The sequence below is a fragment of the Hyla sarda genome, chromosome 7 (genome assembly GCF_029499605.1).
Source record: "Hyla sarda isolate aHylSar1 chromosome 7, aHylSar1.hap1, whole genome shotgun sequence".
NCBI classification, from domain to species: domain Eukaryota; kingdom Metazoa; phylum Chordata; class Amphibia; order Anura; family Hylidae; genus Hyla; species Hyla sarda.
The window spans coordinates 177,629,712-177,648,484 of NC_079195.1; the positions used below are offsets into that span (position 1 = coordinate 177,629,712).

Consider the following 18,773-nt stretch of genomic DNA (forward strand, 5'->3'; position numbering starts at 1 on the left):
AAAAAAAAATTATTACACATCCAACTTTAACGAAAAGCACCTGTGGAGTGTTAAGGCTCACTGTACCCCTTGTTACGTTCCTTGAAGAGGGTAGTTTCCCAAATAGTATGCCATATGTGGGGGTTTTTGCTGTTCTGGCACCATATGGCTTCTTAAATGGGACATGCCCCCCAAAAACTATTTCAGAAAAACCCACTTTCCAAAATCCCACTATCGCTCTTTCCCTTCTGAGTCCTCTAGTGCACCCCCATAGCACTAGACATACACATATGAGGTATTTTCTTAATTAAGAGAAATTGGGTTAAAAAACAAGGACAATTTCACTCCTTTTACCCCTTGTAAAAATTCAAAAACTGGGTCTACAAGAACATGCCAGTGTAAAAAATGAAGATTTTGAATTTTCTCCTTCAGTTTGCTGCTATTCCAGTGAAACAAACTTTTTGAATGTCATTTTGAATACTTTGAGGGGTGCAGTTTTTCTAATGGGGTAAATTATGGGGTATTTCTAATAAGAAGGCCCTTAAAATCCACTTCAAAACTGAACTGATCCCTGAAAATTTTCGATTTTAAAAATTTTGTGAAAAATTAGAAAATTGCTGCTGAATTTTGAAGCCCTCTGATGTCTTCCAAAAGTAAAAACATGTTAACTTTATGATGCCAACATAAAGTAGACATATTGTATATGTGAATCAATATATAATTTGGAATATCCATTTTCCTTATAAGCAGAGAGCTTCAAAGTAAAAAAAAAAAATGCTAAATAAAAATGTCATAAAATTTTGGAATTTTTCGCCGAGAAATGATGCAAGTATCGATGAAATGTTACCACTAACATAAAGTAGAATATGTCACGAAAAAACAATCTGGGAATCAGAATGAAAGGTAAAAGCATCTCAGAGTTATTAATACTTAAAGTGACAGTGGTCAGATGTGCAAAAAATGCCCGGGTCCTTAAGGTGAAAATGGTCTGGGTCCTTAAAGGGGTACTCCAGTGGGAATTTTTTTTTTCTTTTAAATCACCTGGTGAAATGGGTACTGTCATTAAAAAAATTTTTTGCTATTGCACTCCTTATGGTAAATAAAAAATCAAGGAACGCTGGGAAGGCTGGAAGGCAAGGCGGGAAGGGAATGACCCTGAATCACATGCAGGATGCAGGCTGTCACCCCTGTGATGTCACAGCCCTATATCCTATATGTTCGGCAGCCATTTTGCGGCTCGTCATTTTATTCATTACACTGCATAGAGATAGGACGGACATAGCTGTGTGTGTTACACAGAAAAGCTTGTTGCAGCAGTGTTTCACCTATTAGTCACCTCAGCCTTCTGTAGGACACAGAGCACAGCGTATTTGCACAGAAATTAATTCTTACTGCAGTGATTAACCCCTCATTGTGAACAGCATTGTATTACAGAGACCTGTGTGTTGCCTCAGCTGCAGAAAGGTTTTCACAGGAGGGAGAAATATTTTTCAAGGGCAAATCTGTGTCTTTGTTAAACAACAACTCGTCTGCTGGTTGTACTAGTCTGTAGATCCATACCCAGCAGTCCATTCCTAATAGTATTTCAGAGAGAGTCTTTTTGCAATTTAGGGTTTAGTACACAGTGACTGTGTGTCCCAGCATTGTTGTGTACTGCTGGTGCTTTGGGCAAAATATTTTTTTTGGTGTACTGTAAAAAAACTGGTGTACCTTCATAAGTGAATACCACATACCTACATCTAAGTAGTGTTGAGCGGCATAGGCCATATTCGAATTCGCGAATATTCGCGAATATATGGACGAATATTCGTCATATATTCGCGAATATTCGCATATTCTCCGATATATTTTCGCATATGCGAACATTCGCGTATGCGAAAATTAACATATGTGAATATTATCACATACAAAATTAACATACGCGCAAATTCGCATACGCGAAAATTCGCATATGCTAATTTTCGCATATGCGAATTTTCGCACGCCAGTCTCACACAGTAGTATTACAGCCTTCTTTACACCACAGAAGCTGGAAGCAGAGAGGGGTGATCACTGTGATGTGTACTGTGAAGAAAAAAAAAAAAAAACGAATATTCGTAATTACGAATATATAGCGCTATATTCGCGAAATTCGCGAATTCGCGAATATGCGATATTCGCGAATAATATTCGAATTGCGAATATTCGTGAGCAACACTACATCTAAGTAGTTTACTATTTTGTACCTGATAATCTGTCGAGGGCCTATATACTGTGAAAGGACAGCCAAAAGTAATCACCAGCTGGTGTTTTACTCCAATACATTTATTAAGCGTACTGTTGTGCATTTTTCTGCCCTCATAAGTGCATACCACATACCTACATCTAAATAGTGTACTATTTTAAACCTGTTAATCTGTCAAGGGCCTAGATACTGTGAAAGTCCAAGCAAAAGTACTGACTGGCTGGTGTTGTACTCAGATACTTTTTTAAGTTTACTGTAGCAAATTTTTCTGCCCTCATAAGTGCATACCACATACCTACATCTAAGTAGTGTACTATTTTTTACCTGTTCATCTGTCAAGGGTCTACATACTATGAAATGACAGCAAAAAGTAATCACCGGCTAGTACTTTATCCCCTTAAGGACGCAGCCTTTTTTCACCTTAAGGACTGAGCCCTTTTTCGCAATTATGACCACCGTCCCTTTACAAATTAATAACGCGAAAACGCTTTTACCGAATATTCTGATTCTGAGATAGTTTTTTCGTGACATATTCTACTTTATTTTGGTGGTAAATTTTCAGCGTTAATTGCATCCTTTTTTGGTGAAAAATCCCAAAATTTCATGAAAATTTTGCATTTTTCTAACTTTGAAGCTCTCTAATTGTAAGGAAAATGGATATTCCAAATACATTTTATTTTTCTTCACAAATACAATATGTCCACTTTATGTTGGCATCATAAAATGGACATACTTTTGATTTTTGAAAAAATTAGAGGGCTTCAAAGTAGAGCAGCAATTTTCAAAAATGTCATGAAAATTGCTAAATCTGAAGGGACAGATGTTACAGAACTACAACTCCCAGCATGCCTGGGCAGTCAAGGCATGCTGAGAGTTGTAGTTTGGCAACATCTGGAGGGCTACTGTTTGGGCACCACTGTAACAGTGGTCTCCAAACTGTGACCCTCCAGATGTTGCAAAACTACAACTCCCAGCATGCCCAGCCTTTGGCTATCTGGGTATGCTGGGAGTTGCAGTTTGGCCCCCCCTAGTGGTTGCCACAGTAAAGATCGATTTACTTTCACTTTCAATCCCCCCCCCCCCCCCCACTGTCGATTCCCTACCTGAGCAAAGATCCAGCAGGCTCCAGCAAAGATCCCAGGTCCCCAGGCATCTTCTCCTGCTTGTACGGCCTCCATCTTCTTCCCAGAGCCCCAGGGGAGACATCCAGGGGCGGGCAGAATGGGGGGTTGCCAACCCCCTGTCCTGCGCTGCCATTGGTCAGAACTCTGTTCTGAGTAATGGCAGGGGATAGGAGGAGATCGCAGCTTTGCGACCTCACTCCTATCCTTTAGGCTGACCGGGGCTGTTGCTGAAAGCTCCGATCAGCCCTATTTTCCGGGTGATCGGGTCACCAGAGACCCGATCAGCCCGGAATTGGAGAAAATCGCATGTCTGAATTGACATGCGATTTTCTCCGATCGACGACATGGGGGGGTCTCAGGACCCCCCTGGGCGATGTGCCAGGGTGCCTGCTGAATGATTTCAGCAGGCATCCGGCTCCGGTCTCCAAACGGCTAGCGGTGGGGACCGGATTTCCCACGGGCGTATGGATACGCCCTCGGTCCTTAAGGACTCAGAATGCAGGGCGTATCTGTCAGGATCCGGATACTGTGAGGATACAGGTGGTGGATAGTGTTGCTCACGAATATTCGCAATTCGAATATTATTCGCGAATATCGCATATTCGCGAATTCGCGAATTTCGCGAATATAGCGCTATATATTCGTAATTACGAATATTCGTTTTTTTTTTTTTTTTTTCTTCACAGTACACATCACAGTGATCCTCCCTCTCTGCTTCCAGCTTGTGTGGTGTAAAGAAGGCTGTAATACTACTGTGTGAGACTGGCGCGCGAAAATTCGCATATGCGAAAAGTAGCATATGCTAATTTTCGCATATGCGAATTTCCACATATGTTAATTTTCGCATGCGCGTATTTTCGCATACGCGAAAATAAAACGAGGATATAACGAATATGCGAATATTCGCGAATATATGACGAATATTCGTCCATATATTCGCGAATATTCGCGAATTCGAATATGGCCTATGCCGCTCAACACTAGTGGTGGATCCTCTGTGTCAGTGGGGTGATGACGTGGGCCGTACCAGGGGAACGGAGTCTAAGGGGTTACTGGATTTCACCAGAGCCCACCGCAAAGCGGGATGGACTTGCAGTGGCAGGTAACCCCCAGGTCGTTCCACCCGATAGCGACTCAACCCCAACTGACGGCTGAGACAGGCGGAGTACAAGGGATTAGGCAAGAGCAAGGTCGGACGTAGCAGAAGGTCAGGGCAGGCAGCAAGGATCGTAGTCAGGGGCAACGGCAGAGGGTCTGGAACACTGGCTTGGGACATACAAGGGAACTCTTTCACTGGCACAAGGCAACAAGATCCGGCAATGCTGGGAAGGGGAAGTGAGGTTATATAGACATGTCACAGGTCACATGTCACAATCAGTGGCGCACTGGCCCTTTAAATCGCAGAGAGCCAGCGCGCGCCCTAGGGAGCGGGGCCGCGCGCGCCGGGACTGAGCCGTCGGGGAACAGGATGGGTGAGGAGACCGGGATGCGAGCCGCAAGCGGGTGCATCCCGCTACGCGGGTCTCATCCCGCTACGCGGGTCGCATCCCCGCCGGTAACATTAATGCAGCGCTCCCGGTCAGCGGGTCTGACCGGGGCGCTGCAAGAAGGTGAACGCCGCGAGCGCTCCGGGGAGGAGCAGGGACCTGGAGCGCTCGGCGTAACAGTATCCATACACCCTGTGTCCTGAAGAGGCTAATCCCTTACATTTATTAAGCGCACTGTATCGCATTTTTCTGCCCTCATAAGTGTATACCACATAACTACATCTAAGTAGTGAACTATTTTAAACCTGTTAATCTGTCAAGGGCCTAGATACTGCGAAAGTCCAGGCAAAATTACTCACCAGCTGGTGTTGTATTCTGATACTTTTCTAAGTGTGCTATAGTGCATTTTTCTGCCCTCATAAGTGCATACCACATACGTACATCTAAGTAGTGTACTGTTTTGTACCTGTTAATCTGTCAAGGGCCTACATACTGTGAAATGACAGCCAAAAGTAATCACCGGCTGGTGTTTTACTCCAATACGTTTATTTAACGTACTTTAGCACATTTTTCTGCCCTCATAAGTGCATACCACATATCTAAATCTAAATAGTGTACTATTTTAAACCTGTTAATCTGTCAAGGGCCTAGATACTGTGAAAGTTGAGGCAAAAGTACTCACTGGCTGTTGTTTTTACTCAGATACTTTTTTAAGTGTACTGTAGCGCATTTTTCTGCCCTCATAAGTGCATACCACATGCCTACATCTAAGTAGTGAACTATGTTGTACTTGTTAATCTGTCAAAGGCCTAGATTCTGTGAAAGTCCAGGTAAAAGTACTCACTGGCTGGTGTTGTACTCAGATACTTTTTAAAGTTTACTGTAGCACATTTTTCTGCCCTCATAAGGGCATACCATATACCTACATCTAAGTAGTGTACTATTTTTTACCTGTTAATCTGTCAAGGGCCTACATACTGTGAAATGACAGGGAAAAGTAATCACCGGCTGGTACTTTAGTCCCTTACATTTATTAAGCGTACTGTAGCGCATTTTTCTGCCCTCATAAGTGTATACCACATAAGTACATCCAAATAGTGTACTATTTTAAACCTGTTAATCTGTCAAGGGCCTAGATACTGTGAAAGTCCAGGCAAAATTACTCACCAGCTGGTGCTGTATTCTGATACTTTTCTAAGTGTGCTATAGTGCATTTTTCTGCCCTCATAAGTGCATACCACATACGTACATCTAAGTAGTGTACTATTTTGTACCTGTTAATCTGTCAAGGGCCTTCATACTGTGAAATGACAGCCAAAAGTAATCACTGGCTGGTGTAAAACTCCAATACGTTTATTTAGCGTACTTTAGCACATTTTTCTGCCCTCATAAGTGCATACCACATACCTACATCTAAGTAGTGTACTATTTTGTACCCGTCAATCTGTCAAGGGCCTAGATACTGTGAAAGGACAGTCAAAAGTACACACCTGCTGCTGTTCTGGACAAATACTGTTTTAAGCTTAGTGAAGCATATTGTACTCCCCTCATATACGCACTAAGTATGTCAGGCAGAGAAGTGCCAGGACATGCACAGAGGAGTGGCAGAGCCCTAAATTCATCAGGCAGAGGTCGCAGCAGACGAGGGGCGAGTGGCAGCAGGAGTCGCAGCGAGAGGCCTGAGCTCCCGGTATCAGCTAGCGGTTGTGTCTCGACCAGCAACCCATCTGCCATCATCGATTGGTTGACATGGTCATCCACTTCATCACAAGTGACATCTGATACCCCCAGTCAACAGTCAGTGGGTTCCTCAGACTCAACCCTCATTTGGCATGGCCCGGGAGCAGTCCCTCTCCTCCCATTGCCTTTGTCCTACGCTGTTCCCTCCCCAAAAGAAGTATCTTATGCTGTGGGTTCAGCTCCACTATTAAGTAAGGAAAATCTAATATAGGACAGTCAGCGGCTACTGCCCAGCCAAGAAGTGGAGGAGACATTTGCCGCTTCCCCGGTTAGGCGGGCAAGTAATGATGAGGAGAGTGACGTGGGAGGTGGTGTTGCCAGGGTTCATGGTCCTGAAGCAGACACTGTTGAGGAACCTGAGGAGGATATCAGTGACTAGCAGACACTAGTTGATGATGATGAAGACGATTGCAATTGGGAGCCGGGTGCAGCATCATCAGGAAAAGAGAGTTGCAGGTTGCTCGTGAGGCAGCAGCTTAGCCAGCAAGGTGGTAGCATGGTTGGCAGTCAGCATGGTGGCAGAAGTGGAAATTCTGGAGCCAAACATGCCTGAGGGAGACCACCTACTCGGTGGTGTGGCAGTTTTTTTTATCAAGCATCCGGAGGAGGTTCACATAGCCACATGCAAGATATGTCGGCAGAAGGTGAAGCGTGGCCAGGGTCCCAATTTTGGCACCTCAGCCCTGCGTCAACAAATGCTTCGCCACCATAAAGCAGCCTTGGAGAACCGTGGCTCCGATGTAGTGGTCTAATCCTCTGCATGACCCAGTGGCACGCCGCTCCCTCTTTCAGCCAGCCAAGGCTCCACCACCTCAGCCAAAGGAAGCTATGTGTCCTACCCTCCTTCTGTCCCTCCAGATGCTCCTGCTCCTGATACTTTTAGTCAGCCGTTCCGTCAACAATCCATCGGCGAAGCCATGTCCAAGAGACAACACTATGCGCCCACTCATCCAATTGCGCAGAAGCTGAACCTTGTGCTCCTGTTCAAGTTGCTGGTGCCTTTCAGAGAACTGGTGGCTTGTACCAAGCGGAGGTGGAGAATGCCAAGCTGTCTTTTCTTTGCGAAGAAGGCAGTGCCAGCCCTGCACAATTTTGTGGAAGAGAAGGTGGTCTAGTCCTTGAGCCTGTCGGTGTGTACCAAAGTGCAAGGCAGCGCTGACATCTGGAGTTGTAACCATAGTCAGGGACAATACATGTCCTTTACGGCTCACTGGGTGAATGTGGTTCCTGCACAGCCACAACACTAACTTGGACAGGTCAAGCCACTTCCTCCTCCAAGCTCTCAGGCCGTTGGTCCTGTGACAGTGTGCGATTCCGCCTCCACTGCCCAGACAAGTCTCAGTGGCCCTTCAGCATACCATGTGTGCAGGGCACGGCGGTGTCATGCTGTTCTTCACATGGTTTGCCTTGGCGAACGGAGTCACACAGGGAGGAACTGCTAAAAGTAATTCGTAAAGAAATCGGAGCATGGCTTACTCCACGAAAACTGGAAATGGGAACCATGGTGACCGACAACGGGAATAACATATTGCACGCACTGCAACTGTAAAGGCTGAGCCATGCACCCTGCATGGCACACGTGTTCAATCTGGTTGTGAAGCAGTTCCTGAAGTGTCCCCCCCCCCATTTGCAAGACATCCTAACAATGGGAAGGAAACTTTGCATGCACTTCAACCACTCGTACACCGCAAAGCACAACCTCCTTGAGCTGCAGCGTTAGAACGGTATCCCCCAACATAGTCTGATTTGTGACGTTGCCACACGTTCGAATTCTACCTTCCATATGTTGGACCGACTATACGAACAGAGAAAAGCCATCACCAATTTCTTGATTATCCAAGTGGATAGGGGTACTCCCCTGTGTAACTTCAATGTGAACCAGTGTCAGGCTATACATGACACCTGCCATTTGCTCAGGCCCTTTGAAGAAGCCACATTATTAGTAAGTTGCCTGGATTATGGGATGAACGACGTCATTCAACTGCTTCATTTCTTACAACTACGTGTTGGAAACAAAGGCTGATCAGGGCACTGGAGACGTGGCACCTACATCTCACAGCCACATGAGCCCTGTGGGTGTTGAACTGGAGGAGGAGGGGCACAGTGGAGCACAGTTCAGGTTTCACCAAATGCACATTTTTTCTAGTAATCTGACAGGAGAGGTGGAGCAGGAGCAGCCAAGGGGCTAGAGGATTATGAGGAAGGCGAGACAGAGGACCCAGACACACTGTGGCAGTATGTAGTGGAGATGGAGACAGGGAGTCCCTGCTAGTCACTTGCACAAATGGCACGATGCATGCTCACTTGCTTGCATAGTGACCGCCGAATTGTCACCATTCGGCAGAGGGATGACTTCTGGCTCTCCCCCTTATTGGACCCTCGCTACCGGCACATTCTATGTAGTCAGTTGGCCGATGCCTATCTGCACCATTGTCAATCCTCTCACAGGTCTGACTCGGGAGGCCCTCTGTGCTCACCTTCTATGGCCATGGCTGCTGGGGAGGTGTGGGTTGGCAGGAGGAGTGCCAGCTCCATCAGGAGCAGCCTGAGTCTACAGTCGCTGATGAATAGCTTTCTTCACCCGCATAGTGAAGCAACTCATCAGCAGCAGGTAGACCTGGAGCAAGACCTGAACCAGCAGGTGGTGGCATACCATGACATTACAATGCCAACACACCTTTAAGATCTGCTGGACTTCTGGGCAGCCAAACTTGATTAGTGGCCGCAACTAGCAGAGTTTGCCCTGGAAAAGCTGTCCTGCCCGGCCAGTAGTGTGCCATCAGAGCGGGTGTTTAGTGCGGCGGGGGCCATAGTAACCCCAAGGAGAACACGAAAAATGTGGAGAGACTGACCTTTGTGAAGATAAATCAGGCATGGATCAGCCAGGATTTCCACCCACCAATAACTGATGCATCAGAGTAGATTGACCATGGTGCTACACCAACACTTCACAAATATGGATAGTGCTAAACAGATTTAAGGTGCTGCTCCCCAGTTACAGACATTCCTCCACCTCAGACCCCAAGTAAGTATTGAGGATATGCATTACGTAAAGCTTAACTTTGAATAATATTCTTAGGATAAAATTATATGTACCCAAATTCTTTTTTTTTTATGAAACAAAAGGAAAGGTGTGCAAAAAACACCATGTGCCACCTACACCAACAAGCAATGATGTGATGCAAAGACCTCTAAAAGGTGGAAGGGAACAATGTATGGTCCATTGTAACCAGTGGGGATTAAAACCTACCCTCACTGTTACGCCGAGCGCTCCGGGTCCCCGCTCCTCCCCGGAGCGCTCGCAACATCCTCGCTACGGCAGCACCCCGGTCAGATCCACTGACCGGGTGCGCTGCGATACCGCCTCCAGCCGGGATGCGATTCGCGATGCGGGTGGCGCCCGCTCGCGATGCGCACCCCGGCTTCCGTACCTGACTCGCTCTCCCTCGGTCCTGTCCCGGCGCGCGCGGCCCCGCTCCCTAGGGCGCGCGCGCGCCGGGTCTCTGCGATTTAAAGGGCCACTGCGCCACTGATTGGCGCAGTGGTTCCAATTAGTGTCTTCACCTGTGCGCTCCCTATGTATACCTCACTTCCCCTGCACTCCCTCGCCGGATCTTGTTGCCCTTGTGCCTAGTGAAAGCGTTCCCTTGTGTGTTCCTAGCCTGTGTTCCAGACCTCCTGCCGTTGCCCCTGACTACGATCCTTGCTGCCTGCCCCGACCTTCTGCTACGTCCGACCTTGCTTTTGTCTACTCCCTTGTACCGCGCCTATCTTCAGCAGTCAGAGAGGTTGAGCCGTTGCTAGTGGATACGACCTGGTTACTACCGCCGCAGCAAGACCATCCCGCTTTGCGGCGGGCTCTGGTGAACACCAGTAGTGACTTAGAACCGGTCCACTAGCACGGTCCACGCCAATCCCTCTCTGGCACAGAGGATCCACCTCCTGCCAGCCGGCATCGTGACAGTAGATCCGGCCATGGATCCCGCTGAAGTACCTCTGCCAGTTGTCGCCGACCTCACCACGGTGGTCGCCCAGCAGTCACAACAGATAGCGCAACAAGGCCACCAGCTGTCTCAACTGACCGTGATGCTACAGCAGCTACTACCACAGCTTCAGCAATCATCTCCTCCGCCAGCTCCTGCACCTCCTCCGCAGCGAGTGGCCGCTTCAGGCCTACGACTATCCTTGCCGGATAAATTTGATGGGGACTCTAAGTTTTGCCGTGGCTTTCTTTCACAATGTTCCCTGCACTTGGAGATGATGTCGGACCAGTTTCCTACTGAAAGGTCTAAGGTGGCTTTCGTAGTCAGCCTTCTGTCTGGAAAAGCTCTGTCATGGGCCACACCGCTCTGGGACCGCAATGACCCCGTCACTGCCTCTGTACACTCCTTCTTCTCGGAAATTCGTAGTGTCTTTGAGGAACCTGCCCGAGCCTCTTCTGCTGAGACTGCCCTGCTGAACCTGGTCCAGGGTAATTCTTCCGTTGGCGAGTACGCCATACAATTCCGTACTCTTGCTTCTGAACTATCCTGGAATAATGAGGCCCTCTGCGCGACCTTTAAAAAAGGCCTATCCAGCAACATTAAAGATGTTCTGGCCGCACGAGAAATTCCTGCTAATCTACATGAACTCATTCATCTTGCCACTCGCATTGACATGCGTTTTTCCGAAAGGCGTCAGGAGCTCCGCCAGGATATGGACTTTGTTCGCACGAGGCGTTTTTTCTCCCCGGCTCCTCTCTCCTCTGGTCCTCTGCAATCCGTTCCTGTGCCTCCCGCCGTGGAGGCTATGCAAGTTGACCGGTCTCGCCTGACACCTCAAGAGAGGACACAACGCCGCATGGAGAATCTCTGCCTGTACTGTGCCGGTACCGAACACTTCCTGAAGGATTGTCCTATCCGTCCTCCCCGCCTGGAAAGACGCACGCTGACTCCGCACAAAGGTGAGACAGTCCTTGATGTCAACTCTGCTTCTCCACGTCTTACTGTGCCTGTGCGGATATCTGCATCTACCTTCTCCTTCTCTACTATGGCCTTCTTGGATTCCGGATCTGCAGGAAACTTTATTTTGTTCTCTCTCATCAACAGGTTCAACATCCCGGTAACCAGTCTCGCCAGACCCCTCTACATCAATTGTGTTAACAATGAAGGATTGGACTGTACCATACGTTACCGCACGGAGCCCCTCCTAATGTGCATCGGACCTCATCATGAAAAAATTGAGTTTTTGGTCCTCCCCAATTGCACTTCCGAAATTCTCCTTGGACTACCGTGGCTTCAACGCCATTCCCCAACCCTGGATTGGTCCACAGGGGAGATCAAGAGCTGGGGTACCTCTTGTTTCAAGGACTGCCTTAAACCGGTTCCCAGTACTCCCTGCCGTGACCCTGTGGTTCCCCCTGTAACCGGTCTCCCTAAGGCCTATATGGACTATGCTGACGTATTTTGCAAGAAACAAGCTGAGACTCTACCTCCTCACAGGCCTTATGACTGTCCTATTGACCTCCTCCCGGGCACTACTCCAGGGCAGAATTTATCCTCTGTCCGCCCCAGAGACTCTTGCTATGTCTGAGTACATCCAGGAAAATTTAAAAAAGGGGTTTATCCGCAAATCCTCCTCTCCTGCCGGAGCTGGATTTTTCTTTGTGTCCAAAAAAGATGGCTCCCTACGTCCTTGCATTGACTACCGCGGACTTAATAAAATCACGGTAAAGAACCGCTACCCTCTACCTCTTATCTCTGAACTCTTTGATCGCTTCCAAGGTGCCCACATCTTTACCAAACTGGACTTAAGAGGTGCTTATAATCTCATCCGCATCAGGGAGGGGGACGAATGGAAAACGGCATTTAACACTAGAGATGGACACTTTGAGTATCTGGTCATGCCCTTTGGCCTGTGCAACGCCCCTGCCGTCTTCCAAGACTTTGTTAATGAAATTTTTCGTGATCTCTTATATTCCTGTGTTGTTGTGTATCTGGACGATATTCTGATTTTTTCTGCCAACCTAGAAGAACACCGCCAGCATGTCCGCATGGTTCTTCAGAGACTTCGAGACAATCAACTTTATGCCAAAATGGAGAAATGTCTGTTTGAATGTCAATCTCTTCCTTTCCTAGGATACTTGGTCTCTGGCCAGGGACTACAAATGGACCCAGACAAACTCTCTGCCGTCTTAGATTGGCCACGCCCCTCCGGACTCCGTGCTATCCAACGTTTTTTGGAGTTCGCCAATTATTACAGACAATTTATTCCACATTTTTCCACCATTGTGGCTCCTATCGTGGCTTTAACCAAGAAGAATGCCAATCCTAAGTCATGGCCTCCTCAAGCAGAAGACGCCTTTAAACGGCTCAAGTCTGCCTTTTCTTCTGCTCCCGTGCTCTCCAGACCTAACCCATCTAAACCCTTCCTATTGGAGGTTGATGCCTCCTCAGTAGGAGCTGGAGCGGTTCTTCTACAAAAAAATTCTTCTGGGCATGCTGTTACTTGTGGTTTTTTTTCTAGGACCTTCTCTCCGGCGGAGAGGAACTACTCCATCGGGGATCGAGAGCTACTGGCCATTAAATTAGCACTTGAGGAATGGAGGCATCTGCTGGAGGGATCAAAATTTCCAGTTATTATTTACACCGATCACAAGAATCTCTCCTATCTCCAGTCTGCCCAACGGCTGAACCCTCGCCAGGCCAGGTGGTCTCTGTTCTTTGTCCGGTTTAATTTTGAAATTCACTTTCGCCCTGCCGATAAGAACATTAGGGCCGATGCTCTCTCTCGTTCCTCGGATGCCTCGGAAGTAGAGCTCTCTCCGCAACACATCATTCCTCCTGACTGCCTGATCTCCACTTCTCCAGCCTCCATCAGGCAAACTCCTCCAGGGAAGACCTTCATCTCTCCACGCCAACGCCTCGGAATCCTCAAATGGGGTCACTCCTCCCATCTCGCAGGCCATGCGGGCATCAAGAAATCCTTGCAACTCATCTCTCGTTTCTATTGGTGGCCGACTCTGGAAACGGATGTTGTTGATTTTGTGCGGGCCTGCACTGTCTGTGCCCGGGATAAGACTCCTCGCCAGAAGCCTGCTGGTCTTCTTCATCCTCTGCCTGTCCCCGAACAGCCTTGGTCTCTGATTGGTATGGACTTTATTACAGACTTACCCCCATCCCGTGGCAACACTGTTGTTTGGGTGGTCGTTGATCGATTTTCCAAGATGGCACATTTTATTCCTCTTCCTGGTCTTCCTTCAGCGCCTCAGTTGGCAAAACAATTTTTTGTACACATTTTTCGTCTTCACGGGTTGCCCACGCAGATCGTCTCGGATAGAGGCGTCCAATTCGTGTCAAAATTCTGGAGGGCTCTCTGTAAACAACTCAAGATTAAATTAAACTTTTCTTCTGCTTATCATCCTCAATCCAATGGGCAAGTAGAAAGAATTAACCAGGTCCTGGGTGATTATTTACGGCATTTTGTTTCCTCCCGCCAGGATGACTGGGCAGATCTTCTTCCATGGGCCGAATTCTCGTACAACTTCAGAGTCTCTGAATCTTCTTCCAAATCCCCATTTTTCGTGGTGTACGGCCGTCACCCTCTTCCCCCCCTCCCTACTCCCTTGCCCTCTGGTTTGCCCGCTGTGGATGAAATAACTCGTGATCTTTCCACCATATGGAAAGAGACCCAAAATTCTCTCTTACAGGCTTCATCACGCATGAAGAAGTTTGCTGATAAGAAAAGAAGAGCTCCCCCCATTTTTTCTCCCGGAGACAAGGTATGGCTCTCCGCTAAATATGTCCGCTTCCGTGTTCCCAGCTACAAATTGGGACCACGCTATTTTGGTCCTTTCAAAATCTTGTGCCAAATTAATCCTGTCTCTTACAAACTTCTTCTTCCTCCTTCTCTTCGTATTCCTAATGCCTTTCATGTCTCTCTTCTTAAACCACTCATCATCAACCGTTTCTCTCCCAAACTTATTTCTCCTACTCCTGTCTCCGGTTCTTCAGACATCTTCTCCGTAAAGGAGATACTGGCCTCCAAAAAGGTCAGAGGAAAAACTTTTTTTTTAGTGGACTGGGAGGGCTGTGGTCCTGAAGAGAGATCCTGGGAACCTGAGGACAATATCCTAGATAAAAGTCTGGTCCTCAGGTTCTCAGGCTCTAAGAAGAGGGGGAGACCCAAGGGGGGGGGTACTGTTACGCCGAGCGCTCCGGGTCCCCGCTCCTCCCCGGAGCGCTCGCAACATCCTCGCTACGGCAGCGCCCCGGTCAGATCCACTGACCGGGTGCGCTGCGATACCGCCTCCAGCCGGGATGTGATTCGCGATGCGGGTGGCGCCCGCTCGCGATGCGCACCCCGGCTTCCGTACCTGACTCGCTCTCCCTCGGTCCTGTCCCGGCGCGCGCGGCCCCGCTCCCTAGGGCGCGCGCGCCGGGTCTCTGCGATTTAAAGGGCCACTGCGCCACTGATTGGCGCAGTGGTTCCAATTAGTGTCTTCACCTGTGCACTCCCTATGTATACCTCACTTCCCCTGCACTCCCTCGCCGGATCTTGTTGCCCTTGTGCCTAGTGAAAGCGTTCCCTTGTGTGTTCCTAGCCTGTGTTCCAGACCTCCTGCCGTTGCCCCTGACTACGATCCTTGCTGCCTGCCCCGACCTTCTGCTACGTCCGACCTTGCTTTTGTCTACTCCCTTGTACCGTGCCTATCTTCAGCAGTCAGAGAGGTTGAGCCGTTGCTAGTGGATACGACCTGGTTACTACCGCCGCAGCAAGACCATCCCGCTTTGCGGCGGGCTCTGGTGAACACCAGTAGTGACTTAGAACCGGTCCACTGTCCACGCCAATCCCTCTCTGGCACAGAGGATCCACCTCCTGCCAGCCGGCATCGTGACACTCACATTATTAATTCCCTTCTTGGCAAGTGTTACTCTCCCTAAAATGGGCGGCCCCACACAGGAACCTCTCCCTTTTTCCCCTACAAACGCTGCCATTTCCCAGGGTTTTTAGGTGGAAATAGAGAGAGTCTCCTGTGTGGGGCTGTCCTTTTTTAGGGTGAGTACCACTTGCCAAGAAGGGAATTAATAGGACAAGAGAAGGGCCTTGCAGGGGAAGTTTTTACCAGACCTGCTACAATGGACTGCCACCTTTTAAAGGAAAGTGTTAATTGTCTTAAAAAGGGCGGCCCCACACAGGAATCAATCTCTATTTCCACCTAAAACCCCTTAAAAATGGCAGTGTTTATAGGTGGAAATAGGGAGAGGTTCCTGTGTGAGGCCGTCCTTTTTAGGGCGAGTAACACTTGTAGGGAATTCATAATGCAGGAGTAAGGCCTTACAGGGGAAGTTTTTACCCCCACTGGTTACAGTGGACCATACGTTGTTCCCTTCCACCTTTTAGAGGATTTTGTATCACATTAATACTTGGTGGTGTAGGTGGCACATGGTGTTTTTTGCACACGTTTCCTTTTGTTTGATTTAAAAAACAAAATTGTGGTCCATATATTTTATCCTAAGCATATTATTAAACGTTACGTTTCATGTAATGCATATCCTCAATTCTTACTTGTGCACGCAAACACTTTTACACAAGAGACTGTTTTCTTCTGCCTACCTGCCTCAGCTACTATTCTGATCCTGCCATCTGCCTGATGTCATACATCTGATGCCAAATTCTCCTTTTTTCACCCACCTTCGTCACCAGGTACTGGTATTGCCACCCAACGCACCACTCTGTCGCCGGGTCACTTTAAGGACCCCTGATGCTGCTGCTGCCACCTCCAGGCTGTCTCATTCTGCCACCATTTATTCTCCTCATGCTGATGCTAGCGCCAAGCTGTTTCATACTGCCACCATATGTTCTCCTCATGCTGCTGTCACCTCCAGGCTGTGTCATTAAGCAACTATATGGTCTCCTCATGCTGCTGCCAACTCCAGGCTGTGTCATTCAGCCCCTATATGGTCTCCTCGTGCTGCCACCACCTCCACGCTGTGTCATTCAGCCACTATATGGTCTCTTCATACTGATGCCACCTCCAGGTTCTGTCATTGTGCTGCTCTGTGACAGTGATTCTAATAGCGACGCCTCTAATCTGCATGTCATTCTGAATAACAGTATTATTTTACTAACACAGCTCAAACCCTATGCATGTTACAGCAAGGCAAAGTGTTCTAAACCCCCAATTGAGGCTCTCTGTAGGCCAGAAATAGCTGTTTTAATAGTGATTCGCCGCAAATATATTCAGACCAAAACAAATTTTGGAGGAAAATTCTGGGAATTGGCAAATCGAATATATCAAAATGTGCTCATCTCTAACCTCAATATTATACTATGGTTAATGTATTGTCATTTATTGCATAACTGTTGCTTTAATCCCTGTTCTTAGAGACCTTGTTGTTAGGGGAGTGTGCATGAGGTGAACCATGTGACTTGTCTGCCCAATAAGAATGCTCCAAATCTGCTCCATATATAGTGTGGTAGGAGTTCAGAGTTCAATTCAGGAGAGGAGAGAAGCTGAGGTACAGTTTGGAGAAGTCTGAAGTGAGTCTGTGAGGTGATTCTGAGGAGGCCTCAAGTCTAAGCCTGCATCCACGCGTCTGCTAAATAATTTCCCCAGTTTCCAGGTATATATCCAGCCTAGCAGTAAGCACTAAAATCTCGGGGATTCAATTCAAGTAAAGTCAAGTTAGTCAAGTCCGTCATACAGTCACTAATGTCACGCGTGGGTTGCCATACAGCAAGTCAGTCATATACAGCACCATCAACTATAAGTCCCAGCAAGCCAATAAGATCCAATACCAATCTGAGCTGTAACGGACTATACCATCTATCCTGCCTCAGTAAAGTCAGTGTCCCCATAACCTTGCATCAAGTACTTATTGCCCCGTGCCTGGCCCAGTAGAAGCTGGCTCAACCTCTGGTGGTGTATAGGTTAACCACGCCCCGGTGTCACCAAAAGGTTAATTGCACATTACCCTCACCCGACACCACACTATAGTAATTTTTGTGTCTGGTAACTTTCATTGTATGCAATATTTACCAATCTGTATTCTCTTTATTTCAGCTTTAATATTTTTTAAGGGTGCAGCAGCAGCTGGAGACAAGATCTATATTTCACAAGGTGACCAGGCAAATTACAATGATGCTAAGGCAGCTTGTACCAGTGTAGGAGGTCAATTGCCTATACCACTGAATGAAGATGAGAACAACGCTGTAAAGAAAATAAGGAAGCAATATAATCTCAACTCATTTCTGGATATAAATGACCTTCAGGATGAAGGAACATTCAGATATCCAAATGGTGAAAAGATTAGATACTCAAACTGGAATAATAAAGAACCAAATAATGATTATGGAGTGGAAGATTGTGTGGAAATAATTGAGGGTGGAAAATGGAATGATAAGAATTGTGATGAAAAACATCTGATCATCTGTGAATTCATTCCGTCATAAATATTTTAATTATTTTATACACACTTGGGGAGATTTATCAAAACCTGTGCAGTTGTCCAGTTACCCATAGCAACCGATCTGAAAAATTAAGCATTCTGATTGGTTGCTATGGTCAACTGGTCGACTTTTCACCTGCACAGGTTGTGATAATTCTCCCTTCATAAAATATAATTAAAAAGGTAATACAAAATGACCTGTATAATGTCATTTACATTTTTTATGTATTCATAAATCAAGTATGAATCAGATATTATGGGAAAAAAATTGATATGTATTCCTAAATGAAATATGATTGAGAAATCTTGAAAATAATCAATTAAACACTCATTTTATCCAGCTGCATATTTGTGTATGTATCCATTTTTGTTAGAATGAATTTCACGGCAGCTGTTGACCCCAAGATTTCCACAAAGCTTCAGTGATCAGAAATCGGTATCATGATCACTGATGCCTTGCACAAGTCTCTGGCTCCGTAGGTGCAGTGAGATTTAAAAACATTTTCTGCTGCCGGAGCCATCATCGGATGTATGCTTAAAACATATGAAAGCTGAGGTTAAAGTGTTACTGTCATTAAAAAAAATAATAATAATAATAATAATAATAATAATAAACTTTTGTCATGTTTATAAGTTGTTTCTAGGGATGAGCAAATCGTATCTGACGAATCCAAATTCCTTACGAATTTCATAAAAATTTAGATTCGCAACGATTCGCGCAAATTGCTTCATTAAACTCCAATTAGTTTGTATACACATGGGAGGACATGGGGCAAGGAATCCTGGGAAG

At 46.9% G+C, this 18,773-nt stretch overlaps 1 protein-coding gene across 6 annotated transcripts in view; it reads left to right on the forward strand.

Annotated features, from left to right (window-relative positions):
* LOC130282771 (pulmonary surfactant-associated protein D-like) overlaps positions 1–18,430 on the forward strand; it is a 179,257-nt gene extending 160,827 nt beyond the window's left edge. For 5 of the 6 annotated variants that reach the window (XM_056531448.1, XM_056531446.1, XM_056531445.1 and 2 more), the window contains one exon: positions 17,599–18,429. In XM_056531448.1, coding sequence (XP_056387423.1) covers positions 17,599–17,987 — 389 coding nt within the window. In that variant the 3' untranslated portion in view covers positions 17,988–18,429. Of the gene's footprint in view, positions 1–17,598 lie in introns of all 6 variants that reach the window. The other variant, XM_056531450.1, reaches the window with a different exon arrangement.
* Positions 18,431–18,773: the final 343 nt, after the last annotated feature.